General features: G+C 44.5%; 1 protein-coding gene across 10 annotated transcripts in view; it reads left to right on the forward strand.

Moving 5' to 3' along the window:
* Positions 1-5,552: 5,552 nt before the first annotated feature.
* Positions 5,553-25,771, forward strand: part of sorcs2 (sortilin-related VPS10 domain containing receptor 2) — a 327,128-nt gene continuing 306,909 nt past the window's right edge. For all 10 annotated transcript variants that reach the window (XM_084547581.1, XM_084547578.1, XM_084547580.1 and 7 more), the window contains exon 1: positions 5,553-5,982. In XM_084547581.1, the coding sequence (XP_084403707.1) occupies positions 5,632-5,982 (351 nt within the window). In that variant the 5' untranslated portion in view covers positions 5,553-5,631. The remainder of the gene's footprint in view (positions 5,983-25,771) is intronic.

Genomic DNA, 25,771 nt, shown 5'->3' on the forward strand with positions numbered 1-25,771 from the left:
CTCCCCCTGGTGGCTGAGTGCAGTATAGGTCATAAGCTCCACCCCCTCCATGTTTGTGGATGGTAAAACACTGAAATACATATGATTTTTTATTTATTTATTTTTTCAAGGATGGTACCTGCCATTGCAGGTAGTTAATATAAAGCTGATGAATGTTCAAGTGTCAATTGTTTGGATAAGTTCCGTTTTAGTTAGTTATTTGACGGTATAGAAACAGGATGTGACATAATAGGGACTACCTGTTGCCACGCAACCTGCTCTGTAAAGCAGGGCCACAAGAGTTGTTGTAAACAAAAAAAAAGTGGGGAATGCGTTGTGCATATTTATATACAGTCTATGAGTAGGAGTATAAAGAAGAGGAACCATAATTTTTGCTATTAAGATAATTATTTTTTTATGGGGACAAACATTGTGTTAGCGAAAATTATGTCTTTTTTTTTTTTAACCATAATCCACATTATCTCTGGGGCTCCATAGTAAGTTCTTCATATACTAGTGGAGAATCTCCACTTTCTGCATAATTTCTCCAAGCATGTAAAAATAACTCCTCTGTAATTTAATACATGCTATTTAATCTCCACATTTACTGAGCTCAACAGATTCCATTCGGAGTCTCTGCAGACTCCTTACCCCAACCCTAACCATCTCAACTAAGGGTAACCTTTACGCTAAAACCAAGTCTCATCCTCAAAACCACACAGGAAAATGGCCCCACAAGGCTAACATTAGTATTCTGCAAACATTTGGTCTCCACAGCCTAATAATAACAAGCACACACACACACACATTATGAAATATTTAAACTTAAGCTCCAGTTTAGGAGGTGCAATTACAGGCAGGATGCTGACGATAGAGGTCACGCAGGGTGCAAGCTCTGCCATCGCCCGCCCTCCCTCGCTTGTACGAAGAAAAGAAAAACCTCCACCCCGGAGGCAGGGCACAGGCCCATTTCCGAGATCACAGGTTAATGTTTAATTTAACAAGATGAGGTTTTTGATCTGCGAAATCTTTAGACATCACATTTAGGTGAAGTTTTCATGTTGATGCGTGTTACTAATGCCGGCTGAATTATTCAACGGTTTCTGGGTCGCATGCATTATTTACGCCGTTATCTGTTGAATTATTTTCTTGGAATGACTGAATAAGTGGGAAGAAAAAAAAACGAATAAACCATTTGGAGCTGGAAATCCTTGACGCCGAGCCCCTCCCCTCTGCTGTCTCGCATTACCTACTCAGCTTGGCGTGTCTTCGACTTTGCCCGGTGGGGGTTTAAGAAATGAAACCTATAAAAGAGCCAGACAAGGGAGCAACATGTACACAGAATCAGTATTGTGATGATTTGAAAATTTTTCTCGTGTGTCGAACAATGATGCAGCTTCTGCCTTCACGGCCATGAAATATTCAAACCGACCGTGCTCCCGTTCTGCCACTCTGGCACCTGATCCAAGACCTGTTGAGCCAACATCTCGGTTCATTCTCAACCGGCAACAGCAGAAAGACTCTTGACATGTAAATAATGAATTACGATCACCTTTTCAACACTGATACTACTCGTAGGTCACTCAGAGCAGGCGTCTGTCTCCTAAGCAGAGGTTCTGCTGAAATAATGCTACCACGCAGCCTCCTAAAAGTATATTCACATCTGATTCCTGTTATTAAAACATTTGTCTGCAGTTTTGTTTGCAGCAGAAATCAATGTTAATCATCATCAAACCTGACACGGTGGTATTTTTTTGTTTGTTTTGGGAGGCTCAGTCTTGCAGTCCTCATTAGCAGCAGTTCGCTCAGTTGTTACAGATCAATTGTCATGACAGGCCCTCAGTGAAAAGCTTTGCTTGTGTTTGCTTATACTACACTGCAACATGTGCTAACTAGATAGATGGATACTTTATTTATTCTGTGGGAAATTCAGTGTCCAGTAGTTTCATTACCTAGAAATGGGTATGAAAGATATTTAAGTTACATAATATAACTATATAACGCTGTGTTAAAAATATACAGTAGTATCGGCAATGACCATAGTCTAGTTGTTTCCTCACAGGAAGGCGTTGTAGAGTTGTATGGCTTGATGGACAAACGACCCCCTCAGCCTGTCACTGAACGAGCTTCTCTGCCTGCCTTGTGTTGTGTAGAGGGGTGGAGGACATTGTTCACGATGGACCAGAGTTTGTTCAAGGGCCTTGCATCTTCCACCGATGTTGGGGACTCCAGCTCTGCCCCTACTACAACGCTCGTCCTCTTTATCACTTTGTCCAGCCACGAGGTGTCCTTCTTCTTAGTGCTGCCTCCCCAGCACACCACAGCGTAGAAGAGGACACCAGCAACAATAGTCTGGTAGAACATGTCCAGCAGCTTTCCTGAGGAAATCGAGACGGCTCTGACCTTTTTTGTTTTCTGAGTCTATGTTAGCCGACCAGTCCAGTTGGAGATCCAGATGTGGACCCAAGTACTTGCAGGTCTGAACCACCTCTGCGCACTCCCCATTGATGGTTACAGGCTGCAGGTGGGGCTCGGACCTCCAGAAATCCACCACCATCTCCTTGGTTTTAGCTTTACTGATCTGAAGTTGGTGCGCTCCGGTTAATTGGTGATTCTAAATTGGTCGTAGGTGTGAATGTGAGTGTGAATGGTTGTCTGTCTCTCTGTGTTAGCCCTATGATAGACTGGAGACCTGTCCAGGGTGTACCCCGCCTCTCGCCCGATGACAGCTGGGATAGGCTCCAGCAGACCCCGTGACCCCTAACAGGAACAAGCGGTTACAGAAGATGAATGAATGAATAATTGATTTCAAGGGCGACAAGTTGACTTGAAAGGGCGATAAAGATCAAAACTATCCAGATTCATATTGTCAAACCATCGCAAACAACAGAAATCAGACAAAAATCTAAAAAAACATATTACTTTTAATGCAAGAAGTTTGTTTTTGCTAATTAACGTCATCCTGTTACAGACGTTGTTTTTGGTTCCTATCGGTTTCCTGAATGTATACGTTTGTGTGTGAATGTGTAAATGAGAGGCATTAACTTGTAGTACTTTGTAGAAGACGCTTAATAAAGTTCACTCCATTGACTCGTATTGGTTCGCGGGACAGAGCTGCCTCCTCCAATATGGCGGCGACGTTGACGTATCGCAACAACGGGCCAACCTGCTCAATGAGGCGTCTATGTATATATATGTCTATGGGGGCACAATGGATGGAACCATCTGATAGAGAAACCAAGCGTGGACACTAAAGAGAAAATGAGGGCATGTAAATCCTTAAAACTCATCTCATAGTTGTAGGCATTTGTGTCGTGATAGCTGAAGTTCTGCCTAGCTAGCAGCAAGGCTATAAAACAAACCTACTGTACATCAGGCTTGGGTTATTGTGAACCGAACCAAAGGCTAGTCTTGACAACTAACTGGCACTAGCATGGCTGGGTAAGTTGCCTACGTGTTATATATATGCTTCTGTTTTATTTTTATTGTTTTAAACGTCTTTTGGGATGGAAACATCAACTGTATCTGGCAACGCTGAAGACCACGTATAAAATGGGCGGGGCAAGAACTGACAACAACCAAGAATATGTATAAAGAAACTACTATAATCTATTTTGTTTATACTTGAAATAATTGATATTTTTGGTCTTTTGGGGGCAGTATAACGCCTGTAATGCGACAGCCAGACTGAACCAAAACTGAGTAAAAACAATGAGCTGAAAGGGATTAAATCATCTCCACTAATGGAACTCTCTGGGTCTGTAACTAAAAGGAAAACCTGTCACATTACACCAGTCATTTGACTTATTCGTAGATCTGTGCAGCTTTAATTTGTTAAATGGCATGGATTAGCGTCACAGAGCTTATTTTCAGGATGATTCAATTCACCGCTAAAACATATACAACAATCCGAGGTCGATCTCTAAATGAGTCGTTTCCAAAAATATTTCCATTTCAGCGCCACTATTTTACTTAGACGTGCAGAATACGATTTAAACTCATTAACAAAACTTATAAAGTACGATTTAGTACAACCCCTGCAACGTTAATTAACTGCATATTTATTTATGAATGCACCAGTTAAAGCACAGGGTCAGCTTAATGAAAGGTTTTACTCACCAATCCATCATATTAGCATAATTAAAAGGTTGCACTTGGCCACACTGATGCAGTAAAAGTCCATTTATTTAACACTAACTGAAGAACGTTAAGTCCATCAATTACATATTACACTTTCTTTGTTCTGCACTTTATTCATCAGCAAATGTATTGATACGCGAATGAACAGAAGAAACAACTCGTCAACAGAAAGAAAAGATCGATCTTTGTTTACGCGACGAGACGCCCGACCTGCCTGCCACTCCTGACTCGTGAGTCACGGGCGTAATCCGGCGTCTTTCTATAATTGGATAGGAGGACGGACACAGCGGGGGACATGCTATTACTTAGTGGGATCAAAAGCGACCTTTGACCCCATGGCCAGCTGACCACCAACGCAGAGGCAGTGGAGCAGCAAGGACGATGAGTGGATTGAAATAATGCAAGGAGATTGTGAACTGTTTGTTTTTTTTACTCTTTTGGGACACGTCATAGGTTTTATCATTTAAACCGAGATGGTTTAATAGTCAAATGAGGGAATCATGACTGTGTGGCATCCTGAAGTATTTATAAATGGCGCAGGATCAAATTGCATGTCTTGGTGCCGAGATGTGGACGAGGAACACTCCTGGATCTGTGTGTTTTTGCGAAATACAGTTTAATCACCTTGATGCACTTTGTATGATTTCACTTTGAGCTGCAGTCTGTCACAAATGTGTTGCTCGCTGTGCAGAATAATAAGCATGGCATGCAGAGCTGGTGAACCGACTCAACTCGTACACATATCGTTACCAAAGTGTAACAGATACCGCTGTACAAAGAGTAAATGTCCATTAGGGACGGGTGTGGAATGCACAAATATCTAGCCGTGGCGCAGCTGCCTCAGAGACGCACCTGGAAAATATACTTGATGGTCTTCTGAGAATAAGCACGCTGCTAACTGACCTTCAGGACTGCCTGATTATGCTCAGTGGAGAAGCCGAGTGAGTTTACCAGACTAAACCACTGCATTATAGATCGTCTGGAATTGTAATACATTAGTATTCCGTGTGACAGTAACAACAAATGCAGACAGTGGTGTGAGGAAATTAACGACGGGTTTCACACTAGATCCAGAATCGTATTTTTCCTGCGATGATTGTTTACCCACGCATATGTCACCTCAGACTTCTGTTCGTGGCCCATGGGTGGCCTGATAAATAAAAATGTGTTCAAAACGACCTGCAGTTTGTATATTTGATTTTCTCACGCGGTGACACTTTATTAAGGCGGATTGAGTAATGGGGGGGGGGGGGGGGGGGTTCAGTCAGAGGACGGTGCAGCTGCAGGACAGCAGATGGCGCCGCTGCGCCGTTTCCGCGGCTCCTGCTTGGCACGGAGACGCGTCCACGTTGTTCACACTGTCTGCCTTCGCTCCAGTTCCCCTCCCTCCCTCCCTCCATCCCTTCCTCACTCTCTCTCCGTCGGCTTACAGTATACACCTATCTATCTCCCGCAAGCATCAGCAGTCTCTCCATCAGCCTCCGCGATACGGGCGCTACTACGGCGCAAAGCATGGCACCTCTGCGCCCCGAAGAACCGGCATCCGCCGCTGCGCACCTCTGCGTCTTTCTGTTGACCGCCTCGGCCTGGGTGGCACTGCCGGGACCCGTGCGCGGCTCCAGCGGAGCTTTAAACCGGCGCGGCTGGGAGGATCGCGCGTCTGACATGGGCGGAGATGGAGGCTCCCCGCCGGGCTTACGGGCGGACGCGGGCGAGGAAGCCGCCGGCGCGGGGGGCTCGCCCCGCTTCAAGAGGGCTCTGTCCTGGGATAAACAAATGTCCCTGCTCAGCAGCTCGTTCGTGCTCAAAGGGGATGCGACCCACAACCAGGCGATGGTCCACTGGACAGGAGAGAACAGCAGCGTAAGTAGCCTGTCCCCCTCATCCTCTCGCCCTGTCCCGTCACGATCCGCTGGTTCGTGCACCCTCCCCACCAATCCCGTCTCTTGTCACCTTCCACCATCCATCACTCCAGCCACAGCGCACATCACCAGAAACAAGTTATTGTCCTCGCAGAAGGCGGCTGCTGCTTCTGCTGCTGCTGTTGTTGTTGCAGACGCACGGGCACGGTGTGGTTTTTACGCATCCAGCTGGTCCACCTGGACGCGCGGTGGATGCAAAAAGGCTCCGGGCTTTGTTGAAACATGAGGGCTTTTTCACACCAGGGTCTTCACAGATATACCCGGTTACATTATACTCCCACCAGATCACGTGCTGACCCAGCGTCGTGTCATTGTCTGTTTACGTTGCGCTGCTTCTGAGAAACCCAAACATCCAGGTCGAACTTATTACCCGCCTGTATGAACTTCAGAGATCATATTTAATCCAGTAACCTCAAGGCATGGCCCGTTTGAGTGGCGCAGCCTTTTATAATGTTTAATCAGTCACCCCCCAGGAGCTCCTGCTGAACCCACCTTGAATCGTATAACCACTCCTGCCACCGTAAGATTCGCAAGTGAGTTCGAGGATGCGAGCGCACGGATCACTGTTGGAGACAAGCTGTCACACGGAGCCATGACTAAAATATTGATGGAGCTCCTTAATCCATTAAATTTGCAGCGCGCTGCTTGGTTGTTGCTTGAAGCGGGATTTGGCACGAGTGGGGAAAAAAAAAGAAGTAGATGTAGGAAATTAAAACTAGACTCCACACAGATGTTGCACTTATAGCACAAGAAATACACCCCACGTGGGTTGAACTGTTAGGTAAGCAAAGATAAAAATAGAGCAACATCCAGTCAACATGAACCATCAACCTTGTAGGAACATTTCAGGGATCAATGTGATTACAAAGCCAGACCGCTGTATGAATATTACAGCGTTCATTCTTTTAGGGCCCAGTCAAGTGAGAGCAGCTACACTGTGTAAACAAGAGCAGTCTTTGTGATGGATATTGACAGACGCCTGGGGATTTCAGTGCCGGTGTCTGGTGGGGACGTCGCTCGCACTCAGAAGCTTTTTTGTCAGTGTGGCTCTGCTGTTTTACTGACAGCGGCTGCGGGCACGTCTGGAGAGAAGGGAGGGAAAAAAAATAATAAATGCGATGAAAGGAGAAACTGTTCAAAGTTTCTGGATTCCTTGACAAATTGGTTGGTAAATAATGCGACGCTTGCAGGTTAACAACTTAAAGGATTCCTGACAGAGGTGAAATGTATTGAGTGTACAGCTGCCACAAGCACGGCAGGAAGAGATCTGTTTGCTGTTCATATTTCCTGCACAGAGGTGGAATATCTGTCGGTCTGAGTATCTCAGGGCAAAGCGGTCTTAAATGCACAGACAAGACGTGACATTATGACCACCTTCCTAATATTGTGTAGGTCTCCCTTGTGCCTCCAAAACAGTTTTGACTCATCAGAGAATGGACATGGTATTTCTGAGGGTGTCCTGTGGTGTCTGGGAACAGAATGTCATTATTGGGGGGGCCTTTGTGTCCTATGGGTTGAGGGGAGGGGCCTCTGTGGATCATCCCACAGATACGTGATCAGTTTGGGATCTAGTGAATTTGGAGGCCAGGTCAACACCTTTTTTTTTAAGTTGTTCCTAAAGCGTTTTTGTGTGTGCCATCAAGGAGTGTCGTTGCTATGGGGTGGGGGCGCCTGGTCTAGGTGGGTGCTACATGTCTAAGTAACATCCACACCAATGAATGCCAGGTCTAAAAGTTTCCCGGCAGAACCCTGAATTATCTCAAGATGGTCAATGATATCTACTTCACCTCTCAGTGGTTTTAATGTTGTGGCTGATCGGTGTAAGTGTTTCCGTCGAAGTTGACTGAACCTTATGAACATGTTTCGGACATGATGTTTTAGCCTGGTTTGTAATTAATCATCTGCAATTGATTGGTTGTGTTTCCTTGATCTATACTCGTAGCCTACAACGTTGTAAACATTTGTACTTTGTGGTGTGATTGCACTGAACCAATGCTGGTCGGCATCTCGTCGGGTTTTTCCTCTCTGTACTTCAAACAATCGTCCGTGTTGGAGCTGGAACTAACAGATGCTGAACAACGGCTACTTTCGCTGAAATCACTGCAGCTCAGAAAATAGAAAAGACGTAGGAGTTTGTTTGGAGAAGGCAGAGTGAAGGTGAGTGTTCTGTGCTCGTCTGGTCAATGAGAGACGAGGAAGAGGAAGTCCATTTTTGGACCAGTCCCAGCTGTTGTGGTCTGGGTATAGTTGCATATCTGGGGAGGTACGTGTCCGGCTATGGTGCAGGGTAAAGAGCTACAATGCATCTAGGGCATAGATCTGATGCAGAGGTATAATACTGGCTTTAGACTGACTATCACTACAGCAACACCAGAGCTAGCTAGCATAGATTGCTAAGCTTGACACGATTCCTGCTACACGTTACTTTATGGATAAAGGATATCAACGCCGTGGTTGGTCTTTGTTCAGCAAAAGTAAACGTTGTTTTTCATTTGGAGCTGGAGCTCAAGTTGTGGTTTGAAAAAGTTGACGTGTTCAAACAAACAGCCCAAAAGTCACTTCGAGGACGAGGCACCACAAGTCACTAATGACTTGTGGGATTCTAGTGCACTGGCATTCAAAACTAGACATTTAAGTAATAAAAAAAAATTGACATTCTCCATAACGGACTCCTATGGAACGAACTCCCTCGTCTTCATCTTTTCTTTTTCTCTCTCTTTTTTTTTTTTTTTTAATCGAGGCGATGAGTCCGCGGGGAGCTTGGTGCTCTGGCTCTGCCAGCCATTGGGTTCTCCCAAGTTTGACTTATCCTCAATTAACTTGGCGTCGCGTATGTACTCTGAAAGGTCGGCGAGACCGAGTTCATCCCAGCCTAATAAACACAGACAAATGGTGCCATTCAATTTCCCTAAGGCTGACATTTATGAGCAGCGCACGGATTGATGGAGGGGAAAAAAATGAACCTCGCACTCACCACTAGCACCCAGTCGTTTTCGAGTTCCAAATGCAAGTCCCTAATGAAAGGGTCAGCGACGTGGAGGACTTCTGTTGTCACATCCGTCTTGGCGATGGGCTGTCACACAATCAGAGGCTGCCTGAACAGAAAACACATTTTTCTCATCTCACATCATTGTAATGTGCTCTGGCCAACTTCCACCACTTGTGAAGCCTATTTTGGTGATAGTTTTTTGGTTTTTTTTTTTTTCAATAAAAGGTTGATTTGTCCATGTAACCAGGAGTAAAATCACTGTTATTGAAAGCAGCCCCTGTGAACTCTACTCTGTCCCTTTCGCTGTGACCGTCATTTTACTTTGTCGGCCTTGATTGGTCAATTGATGCCTTGGGGCATAAAAGAGTTTTCCTCCCGGCAAACCTCCAGAGGTGGCTTTGAAGAGCACAGCATATGTGTGTGTGTAAGAGGCTTGAAAGTATAGGAAAATGGAAAAATAGGTAGAGGTGGGATCCAGATCAAAATACAATCAGTACAACAATAAAATACCCAACTTTTCATCAGCGTTTCAAAACCCAATACTGAACACGGCGAAGGTCAGAGTCGCAGCTCTTTGATAGTAATCCTGAACCCTAAAAAGACTAAGCGGGAATTTATAGGAAAAATAGCACGAGAGAAATAACACGGGAGAAAATGAAATATTACCCTGCTTATTATCTGACGCATTATGTGTCTGTAATTGCACGTAGTAAATGTGCGTGTACACCACAGCTCTCATTAGGCAAAATATCAAAGAGGCAAAAAGGCACGGGGCTCGTTTTATCACGCCGTTTCAGCCTGAGGGGATTCCCTTATCTGCGCGAGCCGAGTCATTTCCCCGTGTTTAGCTTTAATATTTGAACCTCGCCCCGGTTCTGTAGCGGTCACTGTGATGGCATTTTGACATCACAGTCAAAATGCCAAAGAGCCGCGGACCCTTCAGTAGCGCTGCGTGCTATGTTGAAACTCAAATTGTCGTTTGTTCACAAATAACGTTAATATGCATGGAAGCTGTCGAAGGAAACAGCAGTCGGGCTCCTCGTGTTTACAATAATTAATACTTTATGACCTGGAGTCAGTGTCACAGGTACGTGCTACTACGTAAAGGTGCAGTGTTGCAGTTTCTTTGAACGCCGAGGGACTTGAAAGAGACAGATTTAGAGAAGAGTGGTCGAAACTGAAGCCGCAGAGCTGAGGATACGAGTCGCTAATGCTTGCAGAGCTGGATCCTACGTCTCCCATGATGCAAAGTTCGTTTAATAGCATTCCAAACTACCTTAACGTCTCATGAGAATTAGCTGCAAGCCAGAGGTTGCGCTAGACCTTTTGTTTTCCGTCATTTCGACTGACAGGGTTATAAAAATCCCGTCATAATCTATTTTTACCCGTCACTTTATTTTTTTCAAAATGATAAGAATGACATAATAGTATTTCATTTTCATTCATTTTTAATTAATATTCAGTAGCGGTGGAAAAAAAGATTCGGCTCATAACCGGCCATCAAAGGCGACTCAAGAATCATGAATCTAGAGTCTATTTAACCGGCTCAGTTGAGTCCTACCATGTTTGATTGATAATCAATAAACGGCACCATTCAAACATCTTACATCTCACTCGGCAGAGAAACAAAACGTACTACCCGACTTGACCACTAGCAAACTAAGGCACTCAGACACTCACTCACTTACGCACAATACGCAGAGAAACGAAACTTAACCGACTCATAACCAATACTCGTGGATCCCTGCTTAACCGAGAGACAGCAGCCACTCACTCGGCCGGCAGATGAACGAAACTTAACTGACTCTTTCACTGCTAATCCAAAGAGACAAGAGATAATTAATATGCTCACTCGCCACCAAGTGGTCTGGGGTGTGAATTGCAATCTGTCAAAATGACGGATTGTCTAAAGATTTTCCCGTCGCCGTTTTAAAAAAAAAACGGTCAATAACGGAAAATATTCGGTCAACGCGACCCCTGCTGCAAGTTAAAGCTGCTGTTCCCAACGGGAAGAACGAACCCAGTGTCTGGCGTGCACGTACGCACCGTTAAGAATTTCTGGTTCTCCAAAGTTGTGGTGACCCCGCCGGAGGGGTGGGATGTGGGTGTGCGACAGCGCTGCATAATGTAATACCGCATCCGCAGACTGGATTTTTAAAATGTCTCTCTTCGGTGATGCGGAAAAGAGGGAGATATATGACCCGGTGGCAGCACATAGACGGGACAAAAATTCCACTGGGACCGTCTCCTTTTGCCGCAAACAAACAGTTACATAATCGGCGATGCTTGGGCGATCGCACACGGGGGGGCTTTGGTATGCCACGTATTCCGATGTCGTGCGTTCATTTCTTGAATATTGAGGGAAAAGGAGACGTAAACGTGCAGGCATGCTTTTTTTTTTTTTTTTAAGCGTGTGTGGAAGGCATCCTGCTGGTTGTATAACGTGACACCAGCCTTCAGAGCGAGGAGAGACTCCACTATTGAGAGGACTGTCTTTGTTCTTCTCTTTCTCTCACTCGCTCTCTAGCCCTGGGGAACTCTGAGCTGTCTTCCCTCTATTTCTGTCTCCTCTCTGCGGTGATGAGCAGCGTCACGTCTGTCTCCGCATCTGTCCCGGCGAGGACGGACGGAGCAGCTCGGGACGTTTAACGGGGGCCTTCTCTGTTTTTGATCAACTCGCGGAGAGAGACGTTATGCATTGGCATTGCGATCACACCTTTTTTGTAAACTTGCAGTAGCTAGCGAATGTGTGTGTGTGTGTGTGTGTGTTGCTGATCCCCGGCGGCCTGTCCCACAGTAGCCTAAGTGATTAATGAGCGGCGAAAGGGGCGCTGACAGTCCAAACTCTCGGCCCACCCTCCACCCTCGCGGGGGAATTGTGGGTAATTTCTGCCACTTCCTGGTTTAAGAGCCCTCCAGGGTGGAAAGAGGTAAAAGCAGTAGGAGGAAACGGTGTCTGTGTGGAATCACGAAGGATTTAAAATATAAAAACATGCTCTGTTATAAATGCAGCACTGCTTCTGGTTGGTAGGGAGTCCACAGCTAACAGGACGGAGCAGGGTTACGTCAGGGAGGCTGTGGCGTTTTGTGCGTTTCAGTCTTTATATTTATGATAGACAATGGCAGTATGGCCCTTTTTTGTCATTTCATCGCCATACCACGGCAAACGTATACAAAAGCAATCGGGGTGCGGTAGCGAAGGGAGTGCTGGCCGAGGAGGAGAGGTCATAAAGACGCCGCTTTCTGGAGAGTCGGCAGAGACGCTGATGTTGGAGACTAGGTGTAAACCTGCGGGGATGCGTGAGAAGAATGCCGGTGCTGCGAGGCCGCATTTGGATCCAGATGCGAGACAACTTGTATTATGTACTTCGATCAGCCACAACATTATGACCAAAACAATTGTGACTCATCAGAGAATGGACATATCCACAGAGCTGTCAGGTTCAGCTGTCTTCCATTCTTCATCTAGAGGAGAAGATCAATGTTGGTGATGAAGTAAGTCAGCCAGAACATTAGAACCACCAACGAAGTGAATGACATTGATGACTGTCGTAGAGAAAAGTCACATTCTTAACTTGAGAATCAGAATAGTGAGAATAAACCGATCAGGTATAACATTATGACCACCTTCCTAATACTGTGTAGGTCTCCCTTGTGCCTCCAAACCAGTTGTGACTCATCAGAGAATGGACATGGGCCTTCTGAGGGTGTCCTGTGGTGTCTGGCAACAGAATGTTGTTAGTGGGGGGTCTTTGGGTCCTATTGGTTGAGGGGAGGGATCCTCTGTGGATCATCCCGCAGATACTTGATCAGTTTAGGATCTAGTGAATTTGGAGGCCAGGAACTGGAGAACAAAACCTCTTTACAGAGAATCTTTTAAAGCACACTAATACCATTCGTTTGTCTGCATGTGTGCGTGAGTGAATACCGAGTGTTGCGTTGCATACGGAGTGCAAGGATGCAGCTACCTCCAGGTACTGACTCATGCAATTGTCGGCCCTGGCAGATCCAGAGCAGCGTCCGAGCACCTCCTCTTTTTTTTTTATTATTTTTTTTTTATTTGATCCATGTCAATGATGCAACGCTCCTCAAAGTGGCAGGTCTGTGTTGCGCACACAGCGGCTCACACTAGTGACATAAAGACTCCCTTCAGTATTCCTCGAATATCGCACATCATCAGTTCTCAGCCTGTTCCTTCATTCCTGGGGTTAACCTCATTTTGTTTTACAGTTGTGTTCACTTTCCATACGTAAACCCTCGCCTCCCCTTCTCTCCCTCCCTCCCCCGCCCACCCCTCTCCTTTCACCTTGCTGAACCATCTTTAGATTGCACGCATCATTTTAGTCAATCCGGTCCAGGATTATCCGCCTGCAGCTTACATCTAATCTAAACATGGCACTGGCTGAATTTAAATGGAGTATTTAGAGGGAGCCATAATGTTTTATAATAAGGTGCTTGCCTTTATTAGCATGCTAAGTCATGGCTCATGCAGGTGTGTACGTACGTGTACAAGCTGTAACAATACCCGGCAATGCACTGCAGTCACACACGTGCACGTACACACACACACACACCCACAGTCTACAGTAGGTCTCCAGAGTCCTGACTTAATGTGAAAGGCATTTGTTCACGCTTCACATACTGAACAGACAGTTCATTTGGCCCCTGGTCGTTCTGCGGCGGAAAATTGTTTGCACATGTGAGGAGAGCCTTTCTCGTCATTTATCTTGTCTGTCCTCGTTCATCCCGCTTAAAGAGACACTCCAAAACCCAGACTGTAAATCATCAGTCTTGTTTAGTTGGTTTTACTCTGTCTCTTTTTTAATGGGGATCCTGCATCGGGTCCAAGTCACACCGTACAGTACCGCCAACCAACATGGCCGTCGGGGCACATTCAAGCGCCGGTGGGTCGCAGCGTCTCCCCTCGGTGTCGGGGATGATTGATGCCTTCCCTGCGTTATGTCACGATGAGGGTTTAAAAAATGTTAACAGAAGCTGTGATGTTGACCAAGTATTGGCTTAAAATGCACATATGCCAATTAAACCAAAAATCTCGTTTTGCATTTCAAAGCGTAGTCTCAGAAGAGCCGAAACCCCCTTTACGGCATAATAATGTTAGGTCTTTATTCTTTTATTCATGGTGGTGCAGAGAATTAGATTGATATAATATGGAAAATTCATTAAACATAACAGTGACTGCATTATTATTCATTTAGACTGACTTGCATCCACACCTTGAATTGAATCATTGCAGTTATACATCACTCTCTGTTCACTAGTAGAGTTGTGACGTTAGCAAACGAATCGTATCTATTGACCGGCTCTTTAAAACAAACGATGGGAACCGAGTCGCACTTCTTAACAAGTTTCCCACAGGATAAATAAAGCACCTAAAAACACAGATATCCCACCAATAGAATTTTAAATGATTCTAATCAGACTGGCATCTTAAAAATAAATAAATGTCAAACTGAACCATCCTTTTGAACGGCTCTTTGAAAGGAACGGATCCACAAGATCCGGTTCCTTCAAAGAGCCGAAAAATCCCGCCTCTACTCGCTAGCTGCGCAAGTCCCAACACAGAACGCCTTCAAGAAAATAAGTATTCATGTTCTGATTAGTGATGAGAACATTGATGCAAAAACCATTAAGTGTTTTTTTTTTTTTTTTTTTTTTTTAAATTCTTTCCATATTTCATACTCGGGGAGAAAAAGGAAGCCAATCTACTAGTGTTTTTTCTGAGCAACCTAGCTTTTACAGCTAAGCATTAAAGTTGCCATAAAGAGCAGGTAATATCTGAAATAATTAATTGTTAATGTGATATTTGTAGAGAGATATGCTTTTTATTTAACACCATTTTGTGCCAACTCCCGCCAAAATAAATGAAAATAAATGCCACAAGAACAGAGAGCTGCTGCCTCCTTATTCATCCTATTATTTGAAAATATAAGCAAAGTTGAGAAGTTTGCTTTAACACTTACTTTTTTTCACCATGAAAATCGATAGCCGGAGCTATCAGTGGTTGCTGGAAACAATCACAGCTGTTGCGACCGAAGCTGCCATCATCGGAGAAGGAGCCAGTGAGTAACTTCAAGGCTCTGCAGACCGTTTGATGCTTAAAACATATGTTTTCAGTGCAGCGTTATTAAGTATATATTGATATAAATGGATATGCGTGCGTGATGCAGGAAATGTGATGAATTCACATTTGGAAGAGATTCATAAATCTGCCTTTCCCTGCATTAATCTGTGCAAACCAAGGAGTTTCATCAGTCACGGTGTCAATGGAGAGTTTTATTACGGTCTAAGTGGTGTGGAGATTTATGACTAGAGAGAGTGACAGAAAATTCTGGGTTATTCTAACCAGCGGAGTAGTCAGATTTAAACACGCACATGAATAAATGTCAGGCCCGACTTCCAAAATCCATATCCGTGAAATCTAATCGAGCTACCTGGCGCAGCGGGACGCTGTTATTCTGGGCTGTGAAGGAAGGCGTTTGTATATCCGTGTGCTATCAGTTGGCAGAGACGGAGTGGACAACAGGTTTATTGTCTGAAACATGAAAGCGTGGCAGATGATCAAGCTCTTCCCTCGATAAGATCATCATCTTTTCTCATCTTTCTTTTCGTAAGGCCCGGGAGCTGGCGGAGAGCCCCTCTGTGCCACATGGCGCTAGGTAGCGTTTGCCGCCTCAGCGCCGTGGTTTCATCGCTAACTAGACCTTGGGAAAGTGCACGGAGCGGCATGCTACTGTAGTGTTACTGTTAAAATGTAGTGTTCAGTGATGCCAGGTGGATGCTGGCTGCACTGGCAGCTAAATGAAAGCATATTTGTCTTACGGGTTGTTCTGAGGTTGCTGGCAACACGACAGAGAGATTGTTTGTTCTTGTGTTGCCGAATGTGTACGGGGAAGGCATGTGTGGTCGGTCACGAACCAGTTACGCTCGTTCCTTTTGTGCTCCATAACTTTTTGTCTTAGCTTGGCAAACTCTTGAAAGCTTTTAAACGCTTCATTCTCCAAGTTCCTCAGTATGCGAGTTAGTGTCTGTGATGGAGCTCGGGTAGTATCAATTACCCGAGCAGCCGCCAATACGGCGAGTTGGAAAGCTGCGGCGCACAAGAAAGACTTTTTCTGCTTGAACATCTCAGACATTCTCCAAACTTTCATTCGTTTGTTACGGTGCAAAAATACACCCAGCGTGCGCTCATTGTCTTTCCAGTTTGGTCCCTGTAAACAGAGGGCTTGTCCTCCCTCCCCTCCCCCCCCCCCCCCCCGTTCCCTCTTGTTTTGTGCTCTCCTCCTCGTCGTCGTCGTCGCCTTCGTTGTCTGCAGTTCGGCTGTCATGGTTGAAAGTTCCTGCTCATGTTGCCCTGGCAACCCATACTGGAATCCTGTCGGGGTCTTCCAGTGGTTTGGTTCCTGATCTGAATTCAGAGTGGCCCCCCCTCGCTTGGTACTCCTCCCAGGTCCTGCATATTTTAAACACAGCTCTGGCGTGAATATATGCCTGTCACTTTGAGATTGTCAGGTGGAACACCGGCACTCTTCAAATGTCAACTTTCCGGTAACAAAGCCTTGTTGTGAGGCTTATCGTCATGCTGTAGTCCGCCGGTTATGGTTTCCGAGCAATATTCACAACTACTGGACACATTTCTATGGTTTTAGTTCCCTGGATGAAGATTTTTCCAAATAATTTTGTGACCTGTGACACCGTCAGCCCCAAAGCTTTGTTTGATCAACGTCCATGACGGAGAACGTCAGAGAACAATTGCAGGATTTCCATGAAATCTGCATATAATTAAAAATATTTGCAACCCCTGGAGGACAAAGTCATTGATGATGTCCCAAACCTTAGGACTCTAGCGGCACTATTAGGACGGCATGGGGAGAAATTTTATCCTCGGCTAAAGTAGATTCATTATCCTCAGTGGATATTTCTCTTCCTTTTCCAACCTTTTCCTTCCAAATTTACAAAATATTATCTGTTCCCTAGATTGCCATAAAATTATGAGCGCACATTCATGTTCCCCAGAGGCTATTACACTAGAGCAATGTAGTATCTTCTCCTTTGGTGACACTAATCCCTAATAAGAAAATTCACAACTATATCCATGGTGCCAAACAGCTTAACCTTTTTTTTGATTTTCTACCAGCAGACATACTTTAAAACTAGCGACTCTCGACAAATCTGAAAAATTCAGTTCTTCGTTCTAGGCGTCAGTGTCATCTTTGTTGTCAACATTGCGTCGGTTATTAACCGTTAAGTTCCTCCAAGTGGAGTTAACAACATTTCACCTGACAACAATGCTATGTAGATATATAAAAGCTTGTTGTATTAGCTTTTGGAAACATTTCTGTACGTGTTATGTGCGGGGGAGGGGGCGGTGTGAGATGTTCGCCCGCCTGGCTGGCTGCAGCTAATATAGGAGCAGTGGGAAAGCTCTCCCTATAGAGTCCCTTGGAGAGTTGTGAAATGCGTTGCAGCGGGGCTTCTCCAGTATTTCACCTTCGCGGCAACGCATTTAGAGATTGGATCTTCTTCCCTCAGCTCTAAGCCGTTCCCTTTTTCTATCAACCCCCCTCAAATCCGAACCGCCACCCCTCGTCGGGGGGCTGGGGGTATTTTCAGTTTCCGACAGCGTGAAGTCTTCCACACGAGTGGGCGTCGACTAGAAAACAGATACAGATATAAAAAATGATGGTGCGTCTCCTTGAATTTGATGGCTCCATGATTCAATACAAAAAACATAATACATACACAAAGGTTGTCTAAAGGTTCATTTTTATATTTAGAGCTAGATAAGACTTATTCATTATTTAAAATATCTGCTAATACTCTGTAGTAGCTGCACACGTGTCTATATGTGCACTGCAGTGGGAGGAAAACGGACATACATACAGGTAAATGTGCTTTAGATTGTACTATCGTTGGTACAGTGACTTGGAAAATAAGCGTCTCTTTTTAGGGTGGCGTGATTAAAATAGTTGAGAGGTGATCGGGCTTTGGTTTTTTATAGACAGCGTGTGTTGGCTTCCAGCAACTAGGACCGTTTGCAGTATTTTCTCAATCATTTATTCAACTCCTACCCCAGTATTCTTTTAACCTTAAACTTAAACAAAGCAACTTTTGATTTTTCGCAAAATATATCACTTTTAAAGGCACATCGTTGTCTCTTAGTTTCCCAAACTGGTTGGGTGTCTGGATGTTTGAAGATCTGGTGGTCTCCCCTTTGGGCTGTTAAAAGGGAAAAGTATTTAATTGCGATTAATCGCACGATTTCCACAGTTAATGCGCGATTAACTCAGATTAATCGCAGTTCTTAGTACTTGGCTTGATTTGGTGGTCACTCAATTCATATCAACAGCAAATGCTGATAAGTTTGTCAAGAGAACCGTCTCCCGAGGCTTTGTAGTTGAACTTGTCATTCGAAAGACCCGTTTCTTTACACTTTTCTGCTCGTTTGTGTCCATTTGCTTTCTTCTTTGTCTTCGATTGGGATTTTTTTCAACAGTTTTGATGCCCTCCGCAGGTTTAGAATGATCATTAAATTAAAGGAATATACAAATAACATGTAATCTTGACAGCCCTGTGAAGTGTCACAATGTCCTTTATAGCATACGAAAACCGCGCTGTGACCTCCTGTACATTCAATTAAAGACTCCAAGAAAAGACTGTGACGTCGTCATTCTAATAAACGTCATTCGTTCCTGCAGCCTGAATTATCTTTTCCTTTTTTTTTTTTTTCCCTAAAGCCTCTACGAAACACAGCCCCACGTTGCTTTTAGCTAAATCTCAGTCACACTGTCTGTGAAGTGAATAGAGTTAATTAGCAGTTAGTTAATTTGATTTTAAACTCTCTTTCTTCTTCGCAGTTAGGAAAAAAAAAGCAGAATCATCAAACGCTTCTCTGTGAAGGTACTGATTTCATACAGAGTCTGCTGATGCATACAATGACCAAAAGGCATATCAGCATTCTTTTCATATTGTGGATTCGCTCTGTAAAAAGCTCTTTTTAAGGATTGTGAAATCTACTGCAGCATAGTGCAGGAGAACTTTCTTCTGAGAGGTTCTGCTTTGGTTTGCTGCTGCGAAACCCAGATTTGCCTCTTTTAGCGAAGATCGCCTTTTAAGAGCTGCAGTTGTTCTATGTTTCCATCTGGCTGAAGTTTATCTTGGAGCTTAAATCCGGACTTGTCTGCAGTTCAAAAGACAACTCTGCCACCCAAGTCCTGCAAGGAATGACTTGGCTGCCCTAGCCCCTCACACACGCCTACACACAAAGGCAACGCGAAGCAGTAAAATAGGAATTACCACGTGTTGATGGACGCGAAGCTTGCCAGTAATAATTCTTTTCCCTGGAAATGGAAAAGATAAAAAAATTAAAGAAAAAAAAGTGGGTTTGTGACTCATGTTGATAGCAATTAGCACGCCGTCGCATCAGGGGAGGGGTGGCGGTGGCGGCGATTGCGTGTGGGAGGACAGAAATGCAACGAGAAGAAAACAACAAATCTACACTGGGGCTTTTTTTAAAATTTTTTCCTCTAAACTCTGAACGTTTCTTGGGAGGGTTTTCAACAACAGCGGTTGTTTTTACATGAAAAAGACGAGGCCGTGCGCCGTGATCTGATGGAACATACTCCCTCTCCCAGCGCTGTTTGCAACTTCTGTCTTTCCCCCTGCGTCTCCCGCCCCCCCTGCCCGTGTGGTTTTACTCGATTCTGCGAGTGAGAATAAAGATGCAAAGCAGCAACAAATTCAATTATTGTCTTGCAGTGCGGCTTGTCACGGCAGCGGAGTCAGGTGATTTCAGGATCTGCACCGAAAAAACAAAACAAAAAACAGAAGTGGTGTACAAAGACGAGGTGACAGGCAGCAGCCGGTGGGAGCCTAAATATAGTCATGAATGCAAACTGAAGGAGTAATTATGTGGTTTTTAATAAGCGGGTTAGTCATTTGAATGTGAGGTGTGCTGGTATGGATGCTCCCGACATGCACAGGCATTTCTTTTGTACGGAAGATGGCTTACGTTGTTAAGGAGGTTTAGATTATTGAAAATATGTAAAGCACATAAGTAAAACTGATAAGTTGAGAAAGGTATAGGAATTAAATCTAAATGGTGTTTTTGCTGAGCAGTTAAAATAGAATATTTGTCAGTATCGTGTCTTAAAAAGGAGACAAAATGCCAGTATGCCAGTAGTCCTCTCGGTCACGTCCCTCCACACAAGGATACACCAACCTCTGGGATTGACATTGCAAATAAACATATAGCGGGACCCAGAGCCCATTGGTTGGATGTTGGGGCGCATCCCGTGAGACCTTTCGCACCGAGGGTGTCGTTCAGAAACTGGGAGCGCTTCCCCACCAGGTTGGTTTGTTTGAGCTCGTGTGAACACAGCTGTTTGCCGAAACTGTCGGGTGTGCAGCGGAGCGGAGTAGCCACTCACAGGCTTTTAACTTGGTTATTATTATTATCTGATGACCAAGCAGTTAACTTGATGTCTGGCAGCAGCAGTGCGCCTTCACATCATACTCTATATACTGTACGTAAACACTGATTTCTACTCGTAGGCCAGATGCTTGATCAAATCACAAAACTGTCTGGAAGCGCCTAGCGTTGTGGGCCTCGCGGAACTTCTTCTCTCAATTGCTTTGTAGAAGACAAACTAAACCAAGGTGAAATACAATCGAGACGAAACCGGCTGATTTTCTGAACCAGCTTACAGACGTTGGTCTGTACTGAAGACACATGACGTCTTGTCACCGTCACCTATGAGTGCTGCGTCTGCCTACATGTGGCATTGTTTGATTTGTTGACGGACACAAGACCTTTTTTTAGTTAAAACCTGGGCCTCCTCCCCTTAACATGTGCTGTCACTGCTTGTTTTTCCTCTTTCCCGCTCTGGCGACAGACTGACGTAACTTCCTGTATTTGCTTGAACCGTCCAAAAGTCCAGTTCTTACCCGACAGTGACTCCCTCGTATTCTTGGACCAAGGTTTAGCTGCTTAGTACAGACTGTAGTCCAGGGAAAAATTCATGAATGTAATTGTTGTTCTAATCAAACTTAAAAGTCTTGACTGAATAGAAGTGTGAACTGTCCTAGTATTTAGGGCAATGCTAGTGCATCTGTGTGGCTATACAAAGACGGATTAAAGGTTACACCAGTGACAGTTCTGGCATACTGATGTACAAGGTGTTACATGAATTTGCCACACCTCCCATGTCTGACGTTCTTAACAAAAGGGCTCACAGCGGTCTCAAGACCAGGGCCTCCTCTAGAAGGGACTGTGAGGTCCCACATAAAAAAACAGTCTTTGGACAAAATGCTCTTTCTGTAAAGACCAGTAAGATCTGGAACAGTCTTCCACTCTCCATAAGGGAGTGTCCCACATTACAAACCTTCAAAACTCACCTCAAGCAGTGGTTGAAAGCAAACCAGTCTTGTAACCACTGACTTTTGTCTTCTTAGTAATGTACTGTCTTATGTTGTGCTCTTATTGAGATCCATTGTCCTGTGCTACGTCTTATCATGTTTGTGTGTTACCTGCCTAGGGACTGCGAATGCAAATTGGCATTGTTGCTACAATCCGGCATATTTACGTCTATTGCTGTCTGAATAGATGCTCGATAAGGTGCACTGTCCCAATCAAATGAATAAATAAATAAAATAAATACTGCCGATAATCATGTACAATGTTTACCTTGGTTTAGGAAGTCAGAAAGCTCACATTAGCTCACCACAAAGTGTGATGATTCTGTTATGCATGTCACGGTTGGAGTGCAAACAAAGACCAGACTAGACTGGTTTGAGTCTATTGAATATCTTTCACCTGAGTGGCTTCTTCATTCCTAACTTTCTCATGGGAGTCTCCGGATTTAACGGATTTATTTATTTTCTTGTTAGGTTGTAAGTACATAATATGCCCTTGTTGTTGTTGGCACCTACCAACCCTGCAAGGGTTTAAATGTCGGAAATCGGTCTTTTGGATGAAAGGTGCGACGTCTTCCAAAACACAGGCAAATCCAGACGTCTTTGTTAAAACGCTTTAACTTTTTTAAATGCATGAAGCGCAAAGAGCCGTTGAGCTGCTTTTTGGCCTGCCTTACCTAAACAATACCTTACGCCCGGCGCTAGAATAACAGATACAGACGCACCCACGCTACCTTCGTCCTCCTGTCTGATTTCGTTGTTCACGTCGTCACAAGTGCTGTCGTTGGTGGGGTTTGGGGGGCAAACGTCTGCAAGGAAATTCCAGCTCTGTCTGCGACAACTCTGCTTCTGGGGAAAAGAGCCCTCCTCTGTGGCTGAGCTGGTCTGTTTGCTATTGCAATTGGAACTTTTTTTTCCCCCTTCCCAAGAAAGAGAGAGCGAGAGAGAGAGAGAGAGAGAAAGGTGGGGGGAAAAAGGTGCGTTGAAGCCTCTTTGGAATAACGCGTGTAAACACAGGCAGTGCATCACTCAGGTAATGAGATTCTCCACTCTGCTTAAATCGAAAGCCCCTCAACACCTGAGGAGGACAAACAACCCCCCTTCCCTACCTTCTCATTCAAAAGAAACACACACATGCAAACACACACACACGCATTCACGCTCACTATATTTGCCAGTCGTCGTCCCCCACCACCACCACCACCACCACTGCAGCACCCCACCCTCACCCTTCCTTCCTTCCTTCCAACTCTACTTCCCCCCTCTGTGAATCTGGACAGGCTGTTTGTATGCAAATATGTCATTTGGAAGATCCCCCTGCCCAATTCACACATGCACACACACACACACACACACACACACACACACACACACACACATACTCGCACAAATAGCGAAAATCCCATAGAGGTTCAGAGCTGGCGTGCTGAGGTGAACAACACTCCTGCAGGGCCACGGAGGCTGGCAAAGGAAAGCTTGTTTGCCCTTTTTTTTTTTTTCTTTTTATTTATTGTGTGTATTCAGCAACAGGCCCAACTAGTTCTCTCCTCTCTTTCTGTGGTTAATCCCCTTTTTCATTATCATCCTTTTCTTTTCATCTGCCTGTGAAAAACAGCTTAGCGTCGAATGCTGCGCAAACCACTAGCCGATTTCCGGAGCGTGGTGTCTCTTTTCTGTCTTTTCTCTGGGAGAGATCTGCAAAGCTGCTTTTGCAGTGATGTCCACGCTGCATAGTGGGATCATTGCAGGTCATTGTTGGACATACAGTAGGTCTGTGTTTCTGTATGGAAAGCTCTGAAATGAACACTCTAGGGAAGGACTAGTTTTTTTTTTTTGTTTTTTTTTTTAAAAAAAGGGTTGTAGTATACTTGGCCAATATAAATCTGGTACCAGCCATTAAATGTCAAGCCCCGCAAATACGACCAATGCAATAATAGTAGCAATCAGCAAACCCTTTCATAGGAACCTGATGTGAAATGAGAATGTCTGAGACCAGGATCCCACCAGAGGGATAGTTGGCCAAATTCGTTCACTCAGAACGCTTGAAGAAATGTGTGAATAAAAATTAAATTGAACACTTGTAACCGTAAGTCTGTATCTGGAGAGGGCATTTAAACATAGCAGCACGAACCTCTTCACATAAAACACAAGTTTTTTTTTTTTTTTTTGCGACGCTCTTGCCAACTAGCTGAGAGTAGTGTCAGGAGGACAAGAGCAACTACACAACAGCTGTCTTGCAGTGTACCGGGCCATAAGTGGATTTTAATCTGAGTTGGAGTGGCCCATGATGGAGCAATGACTAGTTGATAACTGACTCTCTATTCCAAAGGTACTGTTGTGATGTTAAAAGAGAATGAAACATTATACAAACTAGTGGTGGTAAACTCGGTTTATTTTATGGACTCGGGTTACGTTGAGTCACTCAGTAAAGCGATCCGGTTCACTTGAGTCACTTGAATCCATTGAGTCAGCATTGTTGGCCACCCAGTATTGCAATATTTAACTTATAACTTGTGGAGTGAAGTCAATGAACCGAATCATCTGAGTCTGCGGTGTTTTCCGATGAGTCTTCTGTCTTTTTGAGTCCTCTAACAGCAGCCAGCTGGAGGGCTCATAGGAACCGGGTTAATGGAGACCTCGGACTCCTGATTCAGTACGAAATCATTAATCTGGGTGATTCAGGAACCGACCAGCTCCAAAACGAACCAGTTCTCCAACAGAACCAGATATATCTGGGCAAGCTTTCTCTATTCATACTTCACACTTTGGTAGTTTGTTGGAAGTTTTGTCACTTTGCGAGTTCTTTGCACGCTCTACGTGTAGACCAAAGTTGAGCATTGATCTTCATGTTCCACCTTGACAGTTGTCTCAAATTGATTGTTCACCAACCAGCTTTTTCTAGTTTTTGGAGCTTTCAGCGAAATCTCATGGTCTTCAGTTGACATTCTGTCTCAGCAACTCTGTGTCTGTTACTAACACTCAATTCATTGACATTTTTCGAATTATGGCGTATCTGTGAGGAGGTCACCGGGTTTATGTGGTCAACCTCCGGTGTCGTGATGGAGACAGAAGGGCTTAATTTGTTTCTCCAGCTCTTTCAGCCCCAGGTTGTTAATACTGGCATTACTTTCATGGAACTATTACTGTGGGTTTAAAGTTAAACACTGTTCCCTCATGACCCTAGAAATGGTATGGATGACAGATGAATAATAACAGAGTCGTGGTAAATTATAATTAGTTGAAATGTTGGATTAAATTTAGCCTTTTTTTTTTTTTTTTTGGGAGTGTTACTGAGACTTAATTTCACGCTGAAACATTCTTGAACCGGTGGTTATGTGTAATCCAGATGGAATTACACTTCTCAACTAAACTGAGCAGAGGTTGAGCGCATACATCTAGGTGTGTTTTGACCTGCAGATCAGTGAGTGTATTGGAAGTATATTTGCCTTGGATACATTTGGACTCATGGAACAATCAAGTCAAGGAAAAGTTATGCCTGTTTGCATATTTTTTAAACGTAGGAAAGCAATGCCTCGAGATGATGCATGTCCCAAGCAATCGCCTATTGCAACAAACCGCTGCAATTAAGACATCATTAGTGTACCAGCTTTGAAAGGCCAAGTACCTAAGTCTTGTTAACTAAGACATTTATGCTTTATGAAGTATGGCTTTCTCTGGGCAGAGTCTGCAAAGCTGATTTTTGAATGACATCATCTGCAAGTTATTTGGTCACCGTTTGGACCTGACCTTGTTTCTGTACCCGCAGAGCTGAGCAACATCAGAACAGGAAGTTCTTTAGTACGCGCTTGATACAAAGAACTTTATCCTTGATGGTGGAACATGACACTGTATCACTCTTCAAAGCCTGTGTGTGTTTCCTTAGTCCCTGTGTCCATCCCTGTTAGTCCCATTCCAGTGGCCCATGGAAAGAGGACATTCTTTTCTGCAGCGTTACAGCCTTGTTAAACCCATTTCCCCCTGTTAAACCTCGTCTCGCTCACGGCCCCTTTTTCTCAATCTATTCCTCCGTTTCCAATTCTCCAGCCGGTGAAAGACAGTCTATCACTGGCCATTCAGAAGCCAAAGAACACAATGTCTGATTGGTGTAAATTAAAAGTAGCAAAGCCACTTTTGATCGAGTGTGTTTCCGTACTCCTTGTCTGCGTCGGGATGGTTGCTCGGCTGGGGTTTCGATTGTCAAACGGAAAAGATAAAGTGAACTTCTTTTTTTCTTTCTTCCCCGTTTCCCCATAAATCCTTTTATTGGAAGTGGCCTCCAACATGGCTGCCAGTTGTCAAGAAGCTGCCC

The sequence above is a fragment of the Chelon labrosus genome, assembly GCF_963514085.1.
Source record: "Chelon labrosus genome assembly, chromosome: 1".
In the NCBI taxonomy this organism is placed as follows: domain Eukaryota; kingdom Metazoa; phylum Chordata; class Actinopteri; order Mugiliformes; family Mugilidae; genus Chelon; species Chelon labrosus.